The 16528-nt window shown below is 42.7% G+C and overlaps 1 protein-coding gene across 2 annotated transcripts in view; it reads left to right on the top strand.

The window, feature by feature from the left end:
* Positions 1-2648: 2648 nt before the first annotated feature.
* HSF2BP (heat shock transcription factor 2 binding protein) overlaps positions 2649-16528 on the top strand; it is a 28919-nt gene continuing 15039 nt past the window's right edge. For both annotated transcript variants that reach the window (XM_066314110.1, XM_066314111.1), the window contains exons 1-4: positions 2649-3013; positions 7441-7544; positions 11318-11467; positions 15359-15497. In XM_066314110.1, the coding sequence (XP_066170207.1) occupies positions 2932-3013; positions 7441-7544; positions 11318-11467; positions 15359-15497 (475 nt within the window). In that variant the 5' untranslated portion in view covers positions 2649-2931. The remainder of the gene's footprint in view (positions 3014-7440; positions 7545-11317; positions 11468-15358; positions 15498-16528) is intronic.

A 16528-nucleotide genomic window follows, 5' to 3' on the forward strand; every position in this document is an offset into this window, starting at 1 on the left:
CCATGGCACTGAGTGCCGCGTCCTTCCTGAATCGAGGGGCCCGGAACGGGACACAGCACCTCAGGTGTGACCTCACCTGTGCCCAGTGCAGAGGCACAGTCATTGTCCTGGTCCTGCTGGCCACACCATTGCTGACACAAGCCAGGTGCCATTGGCCTTCCTGGCGCACCTGGCTCATGTTCAGCCTCTGCTGGCCACCGCCCCAGGTCCTTTTCCTCCGGGCAGCTTTGCTGACTCTCGTTCCCCAGCCTGGAGCTGCAGGGGATTGTTGTGATCCAAGTGCAGCAGGACCCAGCCCTTGGCCTTGCTGAACCTCACACCACTGGCCTCGGTCCTTCCATCCAGCCTGTCCAGACCCCCCTGCAGAGCTTCCCTGCCCTCCAGCACATCCATACTGCCTCCCAACTCGGTGTCACTCCCTGGAGCCTCCGGCCCCAGCGACACCACAGCAGGGCCGGGCTGCAGCTCCCCACAGCCCTGCCTTGCCCTGGCCGTCCCCGGCAGCCCGGTATTGTCCCGGTGTTGTCCCGGCGTTATCCCGGCGTTTGCCCGGAGCTGTCGCCGAGTTCCGCCGGGACCGCTCTGGGCGGGGCTGGGGGCGGAGCCTGGCCACACAGACCACGCCCCGATCGCGCCCACCCAATGGGAGTGGGCGTGCCCACACCAGGGGCGTGGCCGTAGCGTGCTCTTTCCCGCCCTCGCGCCCTTCTCCGCTCCCGCACGACGCCGCTGTCGCCGCTGTCGCGATGTGGCGCGGCGCCGGCCTCGCTGGCGACGCGCAGGTATCGCGGGCAGCCCGGGGCCGGCTCTGAGCTCGGGCCCGGCCCAGGGGTCCATGCGGGCGTGGGTGCCCCGAGGAGCAGAAGGCCCGGGGGTTTGTGTGGTGGTCCTGGGCCTGGCGGGGCCCTGAGGGGGCCTGGCGGGGCCGCAGGTGGAGAGGAGCGTGGGGGGGGCTGTAGAGCGGTGCCAGAGGCACCCTGGGCTGGTGGGGAGTGAGGGCGGAAAGGGCCGGCAGTGATTCCTTGCTGGGGCTCCATGGCCAGCCGGGAGCTGTGTCCTGATCTGGCAGGGAAGGGGGATTCCCTTCACTGCGCTCACACCAGGCAGGACAGGAGCTCGGGTGCATCACTGGGTGACCTGACCCCTGTGAAAGAGCTCGATGAAGACAAATTTCCTACTGCTGTTACGCTAAGGACTGGACAGAAAACTCCTCCCCTGTCTGTGTTTGCCTTTAATGTAATCTTGTAGAGCAGAGAGATATGGAGAGGCTGCCTAAACAGAGAAAATAAAAGTTGTCTACTCTACTGCAGCACTGCGAAGACCTGTGCAGTGGGAACTACAAATGGGAATCTTCTCCTTACTGCGTATTTCATTTCTCAACACCAGTGATTCACAGCGTGTTCTTTTTGAATTCTGCTTCTGCTAGTGAACAGGGTTATTTTTACGTACCAAATTTTGCTCTGTAAGTCTGAGCAACACTGAATTTTCTCTGTCATTCGTGGTTGCTGACACACACATGGCATTCCTCTAAGGACTTCTTTTCCCGTGTGTTTGTTCCATGCTTTCTTGAGACCTAGACGAGTGGAATTTTTCTAGAGTCACATCATGTGGTGCTACTTGGCCTTAGGAACCTTGCCATAAGCACTTCTAGGTGGAACTTCGAGCTTACAGTTCAAATTAAAGCAAAATCTTTCTTCCATACCTTCATTACAGCTCTGAACCTGCAGAGCTGGGACTGACCTGTCCCAAAACTCTTGGGATTTGAAAGACAGCTGGGAAAGAAATAGAATAGGAAGCAAAAGTGAAAGGAAATGTTCAATCTGAGGGGAGGCAGAAAGAATTATAGGGAATGGTTGGAGAGGATGACTTCCATTGTCTTGTGTGTCTGCTCTTGAGAGGACTCTGGGAATGGCACATTTTGGACCTGTAGGAGATGAGATTTTGGGTTGTTAGCCTCTACCCTCTGGAATAAGATGTGATACATAAAAAAATCTCCTTTTGTCAGCACTGTTCTCAGTGCAGTGCATAGCACTACTAAGATATAATTTTGCTTTCTGAAAGCTTATGAAGTGATTGATGTTTTAGTCAAAACATGTTAAAACTTTCTTTTTTGTTGGGGAGTGTGTGTATCAGCCTTTTTAACATCCAGCAGACTGCACGTGTGTGTGCATCAGAAATTGGATTTCGAGTTTTTTTTTTAACAGAAATGGCTTTGTAGTTTTAAAATTAACACACATTTTGCTGGAATATTGAAGGAAAATTATTCTGTAGCTATAGTTTGGCAGGAGAGGAAGCTAGCAAACATTTCTCTTACCTCAGGATTAAATTATTTACGTGAGATTTGGTTGCAGATGGCTGCAAATAATTCCTGCTCTTCCCAAAAGATAAATTGGTTTTAAAACTGTGCAATTTCCTCCAAAAGAGTTGTTGTAATTTAGGACTGAGGATCTTGCAAATGTTTGAATTAATTAAAAAGCTGAGTAATCGTATCCTTTACGACAGTCATGAAACAACAGCTTGGTGTATGCGGCTCACAGCTTAAAATGTGAGTGTTAATTTTTGCAGCATTCTCAGATGCATTGCACACATTTTGGGTGGAGAAACACATGCAGAAAGGTAATACTGTTTAGGCCACAGTGGCAGAAATTAAGATTACAGTCAAAGGGTCAACCTCAAACAGCCTTTTGGGTTTGTTTGCTGCATAGGTCTCTTTAAAAAGTTACAAAATTGAAATTAAATCTGAAATGATATTTTTTGTCCAAGGAAAGAAATTGAAGCAGAAAAGCACTACAGGACTGCAGCAGTGTCTTTGATTGGTTGTTGGTTTGTTTGTTTTTGTCTTGCTTTGTTGTTTTATTTCAGAAAGCTGAGGCCAAAGAGGAATTTGTAAAAGTTAGAAGGAGGGATTTGGAAAGGCTGACAACTGAAGTTATGCAACTGCGGGATTTCTTACCCAAAATAGTAAATGGAGATATCTTGGGGACATTCCAGAAGCTGGATGTTATTGAATCAAGTGAGTAGCACCATCTTACAAGCTCTTGCAGTGTCTGCCAGAACTGCTTAGAACAAACTGTTGTGCCCCAGAAATAGTTGTAGAGTTTGTGGAGCTATTCCAAATTCAACTGTGCTGTTCAGTGACTGCTTCAGTAAATTAATGTGTTTGTAGTGAAGAAAATTACAGGCTGCCTTAAGAATAATCAGACATGTCAAATTAATCTTTAAAAAAATTTTAGTGTGGATAAAAAGATGCATAGTTTAGGCAGTAAGGGAAGCTGTATGAGGAAAAAAATAGTTTTCCCTTTGAGAAAAGGCAAAAGCAATTTGTTTTTCAAAAGGTCACTTGGCACAAAAGAAAAGAACCCAACAAAATGATGGTAGATAGCAGTGGGTAAAAATTGGAGTGAGTTAATCCTGTATTTGGCCTGTCTTATTTTTTAGCTTGTATGCTTTACTAAAAAAAAAAAAAAAAAAAAAAAAAAGATTCTATAATAAAAGTCCTTTTGCTGCTGTCCCCAAAGTCCAGTTTTTCAATGTTGGGCTACTCTGTGCATTATTTTTTTCAAAGATTACCCCACTCCCAACATGCCACCAGGGCCACACAGGAGTCAGCTCCATCCCTAGCCTGCAGCTCACCTGCAGCTGTACAATTCACCTGGGTTTGGGTTGGCCTGAAAAGACATGGAACAAGCACTGAGACAGACTGCAGAGAGTGTGTCTGTTCTAGAATATCAAGTGATAAATGAGAAATTAATTTGCAACAGCCAGCTAAGAGCAAGGTAAGGCCTCAAGGCCTGTGTATGACAACGTAATGTATTGGGGCAGAGCTTCCAGCTGCCTCAGTGATCCACTCCTTGGGAAGATTCTTCCATGTCACAAGCAGTGGGTAGTCTGGAAGTGTTCTCCTCATGCTGTTGTAAGGCATCAGGGACTGTTTGCAGTTGGATTAAGTGTTCAAGTTCCTCAGTTAGTTTTTACCTAGTTGTCTTGAGATTCCTCTCACTGATCCTTCTTACATTCCTTGTGCCAGGCATCAAGGAGACACTGCTGGGGCCATCCAGAGCAGGCTCATGGCATCAACATGGGGAGTTTAGGACTCCTTGAAGTGTTCTGCTGGCTGCCCAGCATTTTCTGGGTCCTCTAGGGCAGGACCTGAAGCTGAGTCAGATTTTGAATTCTCTTGAATCCTTCTCCACAGTGGAGATTTCTCTTGCAGGTGATGAGGTCATTTAAATATTTATTCAGGCTCTGTGCCCCTACAGCTGGACAAGTCAAGTGGTGATTTTTGCTGCTCCAGTCTTCTCCTACCTCTGCATAAGGTAGACTGAAATAAGGATGCTTTGGCGCATACAAATCACTAAAGGTTGGGTATCACAGGGACACAAGCAGCCCTCACTCTCAGAATGGTGCTGTTTGCTACATACAGCCTCTGCATGTGGCCTCTGGAGCTCACAGCAGTCCTGACAGCTCCTAGAGATTTTTTTTCCATGTTGTTCTTATAGAAGCCTAATGTGTGATTTGTACATCTCCAGATTTCCATCAGCTGCTGCAGTTTGCTGGGTGCTGTTGGAGTGTGCTAGAGCAGCAGAGTCTCCTGCTCCTCAAGAAGTGCAGATTACAGTCAGGGGCTTTCAACACCCCTGGCACATTCAGTTGTGATGGAGTCTTGAACAGCTTTGAGAAGCCTTGAGATCTTTGCAGGTTTCACTGGTGTGTGTAGGTCAGTAGAACACCCATCTCCTGTGGCTTTCCTGGGGTGATGTCTGACATCTGAGCTGCCAATACTCAGTGCAGCCAACATCTGCTTTCCAGGCTGCTGTCAGTAAGATTTTTGCCAGGACAACTGTTCTTTTCAAAAAGAGGGTTCTGTTTTGTTCTTATTACCCTTCTCAGGAAGAGTGCTTGGCTCCAGGAGTCTTAAAAATACAGCTCCAGCAATTTCTCTGTGTTGTTATGGATATGTTTAATGGAACTCACTCCACTTGGGAAGTATTAACACCATTTAACATGCATCTAGTAGAACTGGAATTCCATCACTTGCTGGCATTCATCCGTGTTGTACTCTTCTCCACCTCCCAGAACTTTGAGATTAGATCTCTGGTCCAGAAAATCTCCTGGTATGACCTGTAACTTTCTGTGGATGAGAATGAGTCTACCTCACATCTGAAATGAGAGCCTTCTTTCCTGTGCCCAATGTCTTGTTCTGCTTTTGAGTCTCTGTCTTGGGAGCAAGTGCCCCTTCTTACCAGACTCTGATTTACCCCTGCACTGGTGAAGTTACCTATTTCTTCTTTGTGTGAAGATGCCATTTCTATTTTTTTTTCTTTTTTGCTCACTGAAGTTGGTAGTGAAAGCTGCTTCATTCTCTTCATAGCAAAGGCACAGCTGGGAGGGCTGACTGGGCATAGCAGGGAAGTTTCCACAAATGAGGAACAGCTAGAAGTAAGTCTCTTTTCAGCAGCTTCCACTATTGTCCTTTTTTTTTCCCTTCTGCATAAAACATTGTGATACCTTTGAGGATGTTGACACATCCTTCTTTTGTCTGAAGCCCTTCTAAAAGTCCGGGTTGCATTGTGTTAATACTCAGTAGTCAGTATCATGTTCCTGGCTCAGGTTTGGTTCCAGGACCTTTGGAGTTTGCTGGTGAAGAATGTGGCATCTTTGTGTGTCTGCTGGCTGGATTCAGGTTGAATCCATCCTCTCAAAGGCTGGCAGTGATTGTTCTCTTTCTGGAGAGCTTGTTTCCTTGCAGGGACAGATTTTCACTGGATGGATTTACCTGGCAAGACTGAACAGGTAAGTAAGCAGAGTGTGTTCTCCTCCTGCTCAAGACATCTAGGACTCACACCCACAGAGTAAGAAGTGCATGAGACTGAATTTTCTTCACTTGACAGAAGGGAAGTTTCTCCCCCTGACCAGAGTTATCCTCAAAAACTCAGTTAATCCATTTCTCTCTTCATTTTTTTCCTTTGGACTGCAGGTTGAAATGAAGTGAGTTGCTCATAGAGCATGTCCTGGCACAGAGATGTTTCTCAGCAGTGGGCCCTTGCCTTGCCTCTTTGCTTTTTGCTAAAAAGTGTTGCTGGCTTGGAATCACATAAGGGCAGAGTGGAAGTATGTTTTATCTCTTCAGATAAATCAGCCACAGACAGCTTTTCTCCTTTTATGCAGGCTACTCAAAGCAATGTGTGTATATTTAAGATGATAAATTTGTCAATTAGGACCAAAACAGGAAGATATTTCTTTTCATATTATGTAGAATTACTAAATAGAATGCCAGAAGCCAAGTCCTTTGTTTAATAAGAACATATTTGGATAATTTTTAATCATGTTGTCTTTTTATGATAGAATTTGGTATGATTTTTGGTAATTACATTAAAAAATACTGTCACATGTTGGGGGAAATATTTCAAGTGTGTTAAGCCATAGCTCAAACTGTCATGTTCAAGGGTATGGTGTTTGAAGTGAGGTGTAATTTGTTTTTTTTTTTAACTAACCAAGGTTACAGCAGATGCTGTTTGGATTTTACTTTTTGGAACTACTTAAACATATTTCCTTTTTTCAGTATAAATACTAAGCATCCAAGACTGTGGTGGTTTTAAAGTAAAATACAATACACAGCTTTTGTTCCAACTGTCCTTCAAAGAGATTTTTTTAAAACAGGCATCATGCTGGTGAAATGGAACACTTTTAACTTGATTTCTGTTCACTAAAATAAAGTGCCTAAATTAGAGTGAATTTTTGATAACATCAGAAATTCAGTAACATCAGAAATTAATTTTATAAGGGAATCATAAAATTTGCTTGTAGCTGACATAATTTTTAAATCGTTTATAATCATAGAATCACAGAATGTGTTGGGTTGGAAGGGATCTTAAAGATGATCTAGTTCTAACTCCTTTGCCATGGTCAGGGGCAACTTTCACTAGCCCAGGTTGCTTATACTACTTTATAAATATTAAAATATTTGGAATAGTTGCTGTTCCTTATAAATACTATTTTAAAATATTTGGAATAGTTACTTTTCATTCTTGCTCTCCATGTGAGTTGTAGATTGAAACACTTTTGACTGCTGTTGGTATTTTTCTCATGTTTTTAATATAGTCACTGACTTGGGTGAAATTTCACTCACGGAGTTTTCATGGAAACCAACATGAAAACAAAGTAGAAAACAGAGTAAATTTTTAAAAAATCTTCTCAACCCTCAGTATTTAAGAGCTAGATGTGATTCTTTTAAATCAGATGTGTCGTTTTGCCTTCTCAGAGCTGTTGCCACACAGCAGATTGTGAGATTCCCGTTTAGCCACAGGGAGGTGATCTCGCACAAGCAAACGGCTGAGGCACCTCGGTGAAGATGCTCTTGGTGGATTCTCTTTGCTTTAATGCAGGCCCGATGACCTTAACGTGTTCCTTCTTTCTTTTGTCTGCTTTATCCTGTCACAGACCTGGAGAAAAAGGAGGAGGAAATAGAGCAGCTGAGAATGGATTGTGAACACTTCAGAGCCCGGCTGGAAACGGCCCAGGCAGATTGCATGAGAGAGAAGAAGGTAGATTTGCTGCCAGGATATTGATATCTGTGTGTTTGAGTTTTAATAACGAAAGCAGTAATGATAAAACTTTCGTTTTCATGCCACAAAATGAATCCTCAGTCTCAAAAACAATTTGGGATTTCTATCCAAATAGTCACCCATATCCATATTAACATGTTGAAGTAAAACATGGGTATGTTTTTTACAAAATTTTACAAAAATCATGGGCATTTGTGAAGATTGTGGCATAGCTGGAATCAAAAAGTCCTTCACAGAATCGGTTCTGGTGACTTTAATGTTGCTGTAACATATTTGCAAAGAGGGCAGTAGAAGATAGTTTAAGCAGTGCAGTGTACAGAATGAAAGCAGCCTCTCTGGGTTTGCTGTGAGCTGTGTACCTTTGTTTAGTGTTAATAGTCTTTCTCACAGCACCTATTGATCCAATTGCCATGCACAGCAGAGAATCAAAGAGCAATTTCAGGGCTCCTCTTGCTCTGTCAATATTGTATTTAGTAATTATGAGAGGGGAGATTCTTAACAATTAAGGATAGCAAAGACACTGGCTTCTCAGGCTGTGAAGCCATTTGGGTTCAAATGAGTCTCTGTGAGAATCAGTGTGATTATTTGCTGCAAAAGTTCATTTCCTTGGAGCCATCATCAGCAGTCAGCAGTTGGGGTTGTACAGCTGGCATTTGCCAGCCTTGGGATTGCACAAAGACAGATGAACCACAAAACTTACTTCATTTTTGGAAAGGAATAACAAAGAGCTCAGAAATGCACTTTCAGTGCACTTCTGTGTAGATGAGACACTCTGGAATGAAGCTTGATGGAATAGTTGTCAATCTGGATATTCCTTATTTCAAGTAAATATCTTCTGGGATAGATGTTGCAGTTCAGCAGTAGGTACAGAGTTCATTTTGCTTTGCACAAAGGTCTTCAGTTGCAGGATAAAATCCCTGTAGAATGGAATGCTGTTGCTTTAGATATTTATGACTTGAGTCCCACCCATGATTCTTGTTAATACTACAAAGTAAAGGGCAGGTGGTTCGGGTTTGTGGTTTCTTTTGGATGAGTTTTACTTGAAGCATGGATAGTTTACTAGGAGCAGTTGTTTTGGTGTTTCTGCTCAAAGCTCTTGTCTTTGTGTCTTTGCTGTTGTGCAGTGTGTGGCAGTTGTGTGGCTGGGTTCTGGGAAATGCCAGCAAGGTGTACTTCAGTGGCTGGTGCTCATGATGTTGTGAAGTCCTTCAGCTCTTCAGGGTACCACAAGATGGTGTGTGTATATGGGTGAATTCTGTTCCTGTTAATCACTTTTCTGGTGTTTTTCATTTGGTTGCTGTTCTGCTCTTGGCATCCTTGTGTAGAGTTTCTGAATTATTTTCTACATATTTATCTGCTAAAGGAGAATACAATTATTCACTGAAACAAAGATGGAATAAATGCATTTCTGGTTGAGCAGTGTCCTTTTCTGAGGCCGTCATAAATCAACATTATGCATTCCAAATTCTCTCTGCAGAGCTGTATCCCTGATGAGGGAATTCCTGTGCTTTCTGAACCCGAGCAAAACTTGAAGTGCACATGTTATTCTTGGCTAATGTCTCCTTTGTCTGTCTCCTTGCAGTTCCATACTTGGGCACTGCTGTGCTCTTGTGCCTTGACCTTTTCCTGAAGATGGTGGTGTTGCATAGCACAGGGATTGCTGAGTGATGTGAGCTCTTAGGAGTGTTGCTTCCAGCCAGGTTATTTGCTTTTGCAAGCTCCGTTTATTTTCCTGGCTCTTGCATGTACTATTTTGTTTTCCTTGCCTCATGTCTTTGTTCTGATGTTGCTTTTGATCTATTAAAAAATCTGCCCTTTTTTTTCTGCTGGCTTTGCAGGCTTGTTGAGGGATCTAGATTTGGTATTACTGGGTTTTATGTCTTACTCGGTGTTAGCATCCAAATGCAAATAAAATGTATTAAAGATGCATTTCCCTAAGACCAGGACAGTGTGGAAAAGGCAGGGAGGATATAGGGATTAGGCAGGAAGATGCCTGAGGACATTTTGTGGAGGCACACGGTGGCAGAAAAGCTGATAGACCTGACAATGAGTCATGTAAAAGATGGAATTTGGCTAATTTGCTTAAAAACGATCAAAGTATTAAGAAATAAGAGACTTTTCCTGGGAGATTCTGCGTATGGAATCAGCAGCAAGTGTCAGTCTTTTGCATATATAACCAAGAGAGACTCCAGAGAGTATATAGAGACAGGAGACTACTTGAGAAATTGAACTTTAACTTTACAAAGTCCTCACCTGCATGTTCCATCAGCAGCAGTGCAAATCAGGCTGGTGTGTGTGATCAGGAGGCTCAGTAGGTAGTTTGTGACAGAGCACACACAGCTCTGTACTGGTTGACACCATATTATGTAAATTTTCAGATGAGTTTACATTTCTATTATTTACAAACCCTCGGCACGAAGCAATTGAAGTGAACCCCAAAACCAACAAGATACTTAAAGTCTTAATGACAATATATGGTTGAAAGTCTTGTTCAGTTTAGTTGCTTTCAAAATTGACATAGAAAAGATTCCTTCTGGTTTCCCCATGCTTCATCCTGACAGCCAAACACGCTGGGAAGGCTGAGCTGAGGAGTTTTCTGCAGAGAATATGAAAATACCATGTCTGTAAAATGGGCAGAGTAAGATCCTTCTGTTTTTTGACATTGTGCAATCTGTGATTCTATTTTAATACTTGAATTAGCATCGTTTTTCTGGAGTGGCCTTGGTCTTCTCCTGCAGTACTAATACCACCCTACCTGGAGTTAGCTGGGAGCCCCCACCCACCCTGAGACACAGACTGCAGAATCCCTGTCTTTATCTCACTGTCTGTACTGCCTCTAAACTGAGAAGTGCAGCAGCTTTGCAACTCCTGTGGCAGCTGATAGGAAGCCAGTGAAACCTAGAATCCTGCCCAGTTCCGTGATATTTTTCCTGCAGGCTTCCCATGTGATTGGAAAAAAAAAGTACTGCCAAATGGAAGTTGTGCTCTGGTTCTGTAGGGTTGATCTGTTCTCTCTTTATGCTTTGTGGCAAGAACCACTTAGCAGCTCACTTAAGTGATCATAGAATCATTGTGGCACAGAATAGTTTGGGTTGAAAGGGATTTTGGAGTTGTTACCTCATTCCAACCCCACTGCTGTGGACAGCTTTCACTAGATCAGGTTGCGCAGAACCTCGTGGGTGCACAAGGATGCCTCGGCTTTTGTGCAGTGGAAGGTCCTCCAAACTTCAAACCTTAGGTGTGTTTTTTGGGACTCTTGTCTTGCTTTGCCACTGCTGCTCAGGATTATATCAACAAAAAAGAGTTGGAAGAGACAACAGTATTTATCCTAGATATCCAGCAACTGTTCCATGTTAGCTAGAGCAGAAGCCTGTTTTGAAAAACAAAACAACCCTCCCCTCCTTTGTATCTTTTGGAAGGTGTCAGGGAAGGCTGGCCCCTGATGCTGCAATCCCCTCTCTCTTGAAGAGACATGGAGCTGTTTGCTCAGGGGGAGATGTCTCCTGTCAGGCTTTTCTAGGTGCCTCTTAGTCTCGGTGGGTCACTTGGCTTGACCTTGTGTGCAGTTTCTGGTTCCTGTCAGCCTGCACTACTTAGAGACAGCTCAGGAGAGAAGGAACGTGTCTGCAGCTGCTCTGGGTCACCCTCCATTTCAGAGATGGCCATGGTTGTGTTTCTTGTTCTGTCCCTTAGCCTAGAAACTTGGTGTGAGAGACGTGAAGTGCAACCAAAATTTCCTTGCACTGTTCCAGGAGAAACTGGACCTGCGGCAGCAGCTGAACGAGGCCAAGCAGCAGCTCCTGCAGCAGGCAGAGTATTGCACAGAGATGGGAGCAGCAGTGTGCACCCTGCTCTGGGGGGTATCCAGCAATGAGGAGGCTGTGAAATCCATCCTGGGAGCAGTAAGTATGGCAGGTGAATACTGACCCCTGGGAATGCCCCAGGCCTTTAAAACAAGGGCCTCTAAAATAAGGGCCTGGCTGTGGAACACATTTGTAGGATGTACTTCAGAAATTGTCTGGACAGCAAAAAACGTTTTCTGGTTTGCATGTTCTTTGGGAATCATCCATTCTCGTTTAGGAAGGGTTGGAACTGTGAAGTGTTATGAATAAAATGCAGTAATTACTTCTTTTGTTACCAAATGAGGGTTATCTGTTTTCCACCACACACAGCTAAACTGGAAGCAAGGCTACAGTTAGCATAATGTAAATAGCTTCACGAGCTAACAGAAGGAGAGAATAGTTCCTGGGCACATGCAGCAGTTTCCATGCCTGTGGAGAGCTTGGAGGAGCTATTTCCATGGAGAAAAGACAGATCCATTGATTCTCAACTCTTTATATCTTTCCGCTGCCTTAATATGTGAATCACTTTTGGAAATTTAGAGACCCTCACTGCTCGTGGATCATATTAAATCATCAATGTTAAACATGGGCAAGTAGACTATTTGAAAAAACAACAATAACAAACCACAAAACCAAAACAACAACAGCTAATGACAATGGTAATATTGCAACTATCACAATTTCACTGCCAAGTGCAGCTGATGGAATTAGGAGGGACTAGGGCAACAGGCCTGATAAAAAATATGATTTTCATTTTTGACACAGCCATCATGAGAAGGAATTACTGTTTTTAATCTGAGTGAACTGATGCCACAGTTTCTTTTGGCTTGATTTTTCAGCAGCATGATGAACAGCTGAGTGAATAGGATTAGCTCATTATAGTAAGTGAGAAACCAGTGTGTTTGTAAGAGTTGTTCTAATTGGGTGTTCCAAAATACAATTACAACTTAATATTAGATATTAGAAAGCTGTACAGTGATGCCTTATCAATGATAACTTCTGATGATTCCAAATCCAAGCACCAGCAGTTACTAAGAAGAACATCTGTAAAATACTATAAACAAGTAAAAATTTTTAGAACAAGGCTGGTTGTTGAAAGCAGTCTTAAGTATTAATATTCAGTTGAATTAGTTAAAAACATAACTGTTGCCTGAAGATTTGTTTGAAGGTAAAAAACCCAACTGTGAAAATGCAATACTTTGGGGGTTAGGCTGGTTTGAAATGCAAAATACTTCTAGTGATTTCCAGCAATCATTAAAGCCTGTTGAACTGCTGTACTTCTGGTGAAGATCAGAGCAGCATTTGGGGGCATCATTTTCTTGGGATGGTGCACATAACACTGTAAGAAACGTGCCTGGGCTTGCAACAAGACTCCTAGGAAAAGCATAAATGGATTGTGTGGCATTGTGTCAACCACAGATTGCAACTGGCAGTGAGTCAGGTCATTAAAAGATGATGGAGATTTGTCATACAACATAATTGGTTTGGGTTATTTTAGGACAAGTTGTACAGCTTGTAGCTTCTTCCCTCGTCCCCTGAGAAGGTGCTGTGAGCTACAGAAATGTAGGAGAACATCAAGGGTGCTTTGAAACTGTTGCTGATATTTAAGCACATGGGGGAGGTGGCATCAATTCAGAATCATGTCACACTTTACAGAACAATGGCCAAGCTTTTTGCAGTCTTTGAAGCAATTCAGAAGTAGATCTTTCTTCTAGTCCTGTAATGCAAATGGACTGAAATGGTGTTAGTGACCAACATATGTTTTGTGTCCATAAGGGTTGGGGAAAACAGAACTTAAGCAGCAGATTTGGAGTGTGACACAGGTAGTTCTCAAGGCAGTGGGGGAGAGATGCCTGCTGTTTTACCCATGTTCCTAGAGAGAATATGAAGAGACATCCAGAGAAGCACCATGAGAGGGTTTTCAGGGTTTCCTACCTGCATGTACCAAAAAGAGAAGTAAATTAATTCCCATGAGATTGTTTTGGATGTTCTTCAAAAAGCTTCAGCAGATATGACAGGCTTCTCACATGGAAATGCAACCTGGAGGTTTGATTTCAGAACAGCATCAAGGCTTGCTTCAACTTGAGAAGTTTTGGATCCTACAAGGTGTTTTTCTACTTCAGTTGTCTGATATGGTGACAAATGACTTTATAGTCTGTGGCAGCAATTTTTCATTGTTACCTGGAGCCTTCACACAGGAGTTCCACAGACAGCAGAGGGTTCACTGCACTATCTGAGCTCAAGCACCTCAGTGGCTGCTTTCAGAACTGTCCTTATCTCCATGTGTGTGGGTGAGACATTCTTCAGTCCCATGAAAATGCCGTCAAGTTAATAAGGGACTGTGCAGAGTGTGCAATGTTTGCTATTTATAAACCTGATGGATCTCTGCTGGAGCTCAGCACTAGTTAAGCAATGGCTGTCTGCAAAGGGTGATCAGCAGAGAGGACACCAGTGAAACCTCAAGAGGTTGACAGATAGAAGATTTCTCTTGTTTTCTGTGCAACATACCAACTGCTCAGGGTGCTTGGTGCCCTCATGTTCCCATGTGAATATGTATTTTCATAACCACTTGTTGGGCTCTTCATTTTCTCTAACACCCTCTTGCTTCTTGAGCTACAGTCAGTGCTTGTGTTAAAATTGCTGCATTTGAGGAGTGGTGTCCATATAAAAACTACATCCAGCACATGCAGAATTGCACTTCTCTTCCTATTCTTTTTCTATTGCTCCCTTCATTCCTGTTGTTTTGGGGCCACAGCATCATTTGTGAAGATACTGTGTTGACTGAGCCTTCTTTTTGTCCCCTCTTGCTGAAGTCACTTCACAGGCACAGTACATCTTTAATGTGGTGAATGTGCAGCAATGGAGCAATAAATCACTGTTACCACTAACTTTGCACATACTGTGAAAGCAGTAATTTTTGCAAAAATAATAAGATTTTTCAGTCACTTTACAAAATGAATAAAAGTTCAGCCATTTCTTGAACTCTCCCACTGAGTCACTGCTGAGGATGACTAAAAGTTTCAGCTGCTTTGTGAAACAATTGGAAATATTATTAAAGACACTGGGAAACCCAGCATTATGGGCTCTCTGCTACACTATTTTGGTTATGAAAGCCTTCATCCTCAGTGTGAAACAGAGTTCCAGCAATGTTTTACTAGTCAGAATTACCAATAAACAGAAACAGGTCTCTCCATCCTTTTTTGTGGACTCTGCACCTCAGGCCAGGCTCTTTGTCCTGCCCTGAGCTTTGTGCCAGGTAGTGCTCCCTCCTCTGAGATTCCTCCAAATGGAGCAGGATTACAGCTCAGGGGGAAAGACTGTCCCTTAGTTACCGCCTGTGCTCCTGTTTGTCTGCTCTGCTGTGGTGATTGGTTTTTCTCATGTGACATGGTTGACTTCTGTTCAACCTGAGACCTCCATTTCCTTTTCTGCATAGCCTGTTACTCTCCATGCTGTATTGAGCAATTAATGAGTCCTATTAGGATCCATTTGAATTCTATTGTTTTGGGGTTTTTTTCTGGGGACTTCATTGGTTTTTTAGGAATTTCATATTAAATTTCCAATCTTCAGCTGATTTTGACAAAGCTACTGTAGTAAGCCAGGTAAATGTGAAACACCCGATGCAACTATTACAAAGCAGATAGTATTCTCACTTCTGATAATAAGCTTTAATTCTGCTGATTGATTATATGTTCTTGTGTGCTTAGATACGAAGTAGTTCAGTTTTATGAATAAATGTAGCATTGAGTAGTTTCCTGTTTTTTTCTAAGGTAATGGTTTCAAATATTAGGGGATCAAGCATGTCACTCAGTGAATACCTGGTATTTTCAGTTGTTTATTTGAAGTAACTGGATGTTTTAATAATTTGGAATATTGACCAGTTTTACTTTAGCATCTAGTAAATACAGTTGCTGTAGTGTGTGTAATCTTTGTCCTCCTCCATATTTGCAGAGTAAAGCAGTAAAATTTTTCACAATCACTGCCCAGACCATGGAGAGCTTTGTAAAGTCATTAAGTGAAGACATGAAACAGCAGGATTTGGATTCTGAGGAAAATCAGTTTGTATTGGCTTTGGCAGGGATTGTAACAAGTAAGTTAATGTTGTATCTCAGAATAGCGTTCCACACCTACTGGGAATGTGTGTTGCCTCACAGAAGCTGCAGAAAATACAGCCTTTCAAATTAAGTTGTCAGTGGTGATATCTTGGGTGACTTTCTGGTTTTCTGAAGTTCTAGCAGATTTTGTTACTGACACTTCTGTTACAGGCACTTCTGTGCTGCCTGTGACATCATTAAGGATTAGACAGGTAAGAGCCATTGAGTTCTGAAATTCCCTATTGCATCCCTCAGTGTAGAATGAGACAAGGACCATTGTGCCAGTCTTGTACATGTTGAGCAGTTCATTTTGTGAATCACCAGTGATGCCAACATCTACAAGATGACAAATTGCCAATGCTGCAAGTAGATCAGCCCCAGCTTAAGGCGTGGACTAAGGATTTTGAAAGTGCTTAAAAATTTTGTTACTGTCAGATACACCTCACTTTCACTGTATAAGAAAAGCAGAAGGTTATAAACCTGACTTCCATATTAAGTATTTTTTTTAGGGCCAGAAAATAAGTAAAAAGCCACATATCTGTTGTAGAATGACTGTGCTTGGTTTGGGAGGCTGTGGGACATAAGGCTGATACATTACCTGAATTTCTGTGAAACTGTAACTGTCAAAATTACATTAAAGACATGATGCAAGATAGACTAAACAGTGGATATTGGTATAAATAAGTAAATCTTGAATGAACAGCTTTTCTGAATGTGGGATTTTTAGCTATTGGGATGTCAATAAAGATAAATAAAATAATAAAATTATTATGTGATGCATTGCCGTTATATAGAGTAGGGGGAAGGTATAAGGGAAGATAATAAAGGAAAATCGGCTTTGGAACAGTATCCCTTAAAAATAATTTTGTCTTTTCATTTGTGCTTGAATAATGCTACACTTGCAGAGAGGTAGGAAAGAAACTTTAGGGTAGATGTTCATAAGTTTTGATTGTGTGATGTGCCGGGTGTATTGAATTGAGTGGTTGTAAAACTCTGCAGTCCTGTTCCTTTAAAGTGGAACCTGTAA

The sequence above is a fragment of the Sylvia atricapilla genome, chromosome 2 (assembly GCF_009819655.1).
Source record: "Sylvia atricapilla isolate bSylAtr1 chromosome 2, bSylAtr1.pri, whole genome shotgun sequence".
Classification (NCBI taxonomy): Eukaryota; Metazoa; Chordata; class Aves; order Passeriformes; family Sylviidae; genus Sylvia; species Sylvia atricapilla.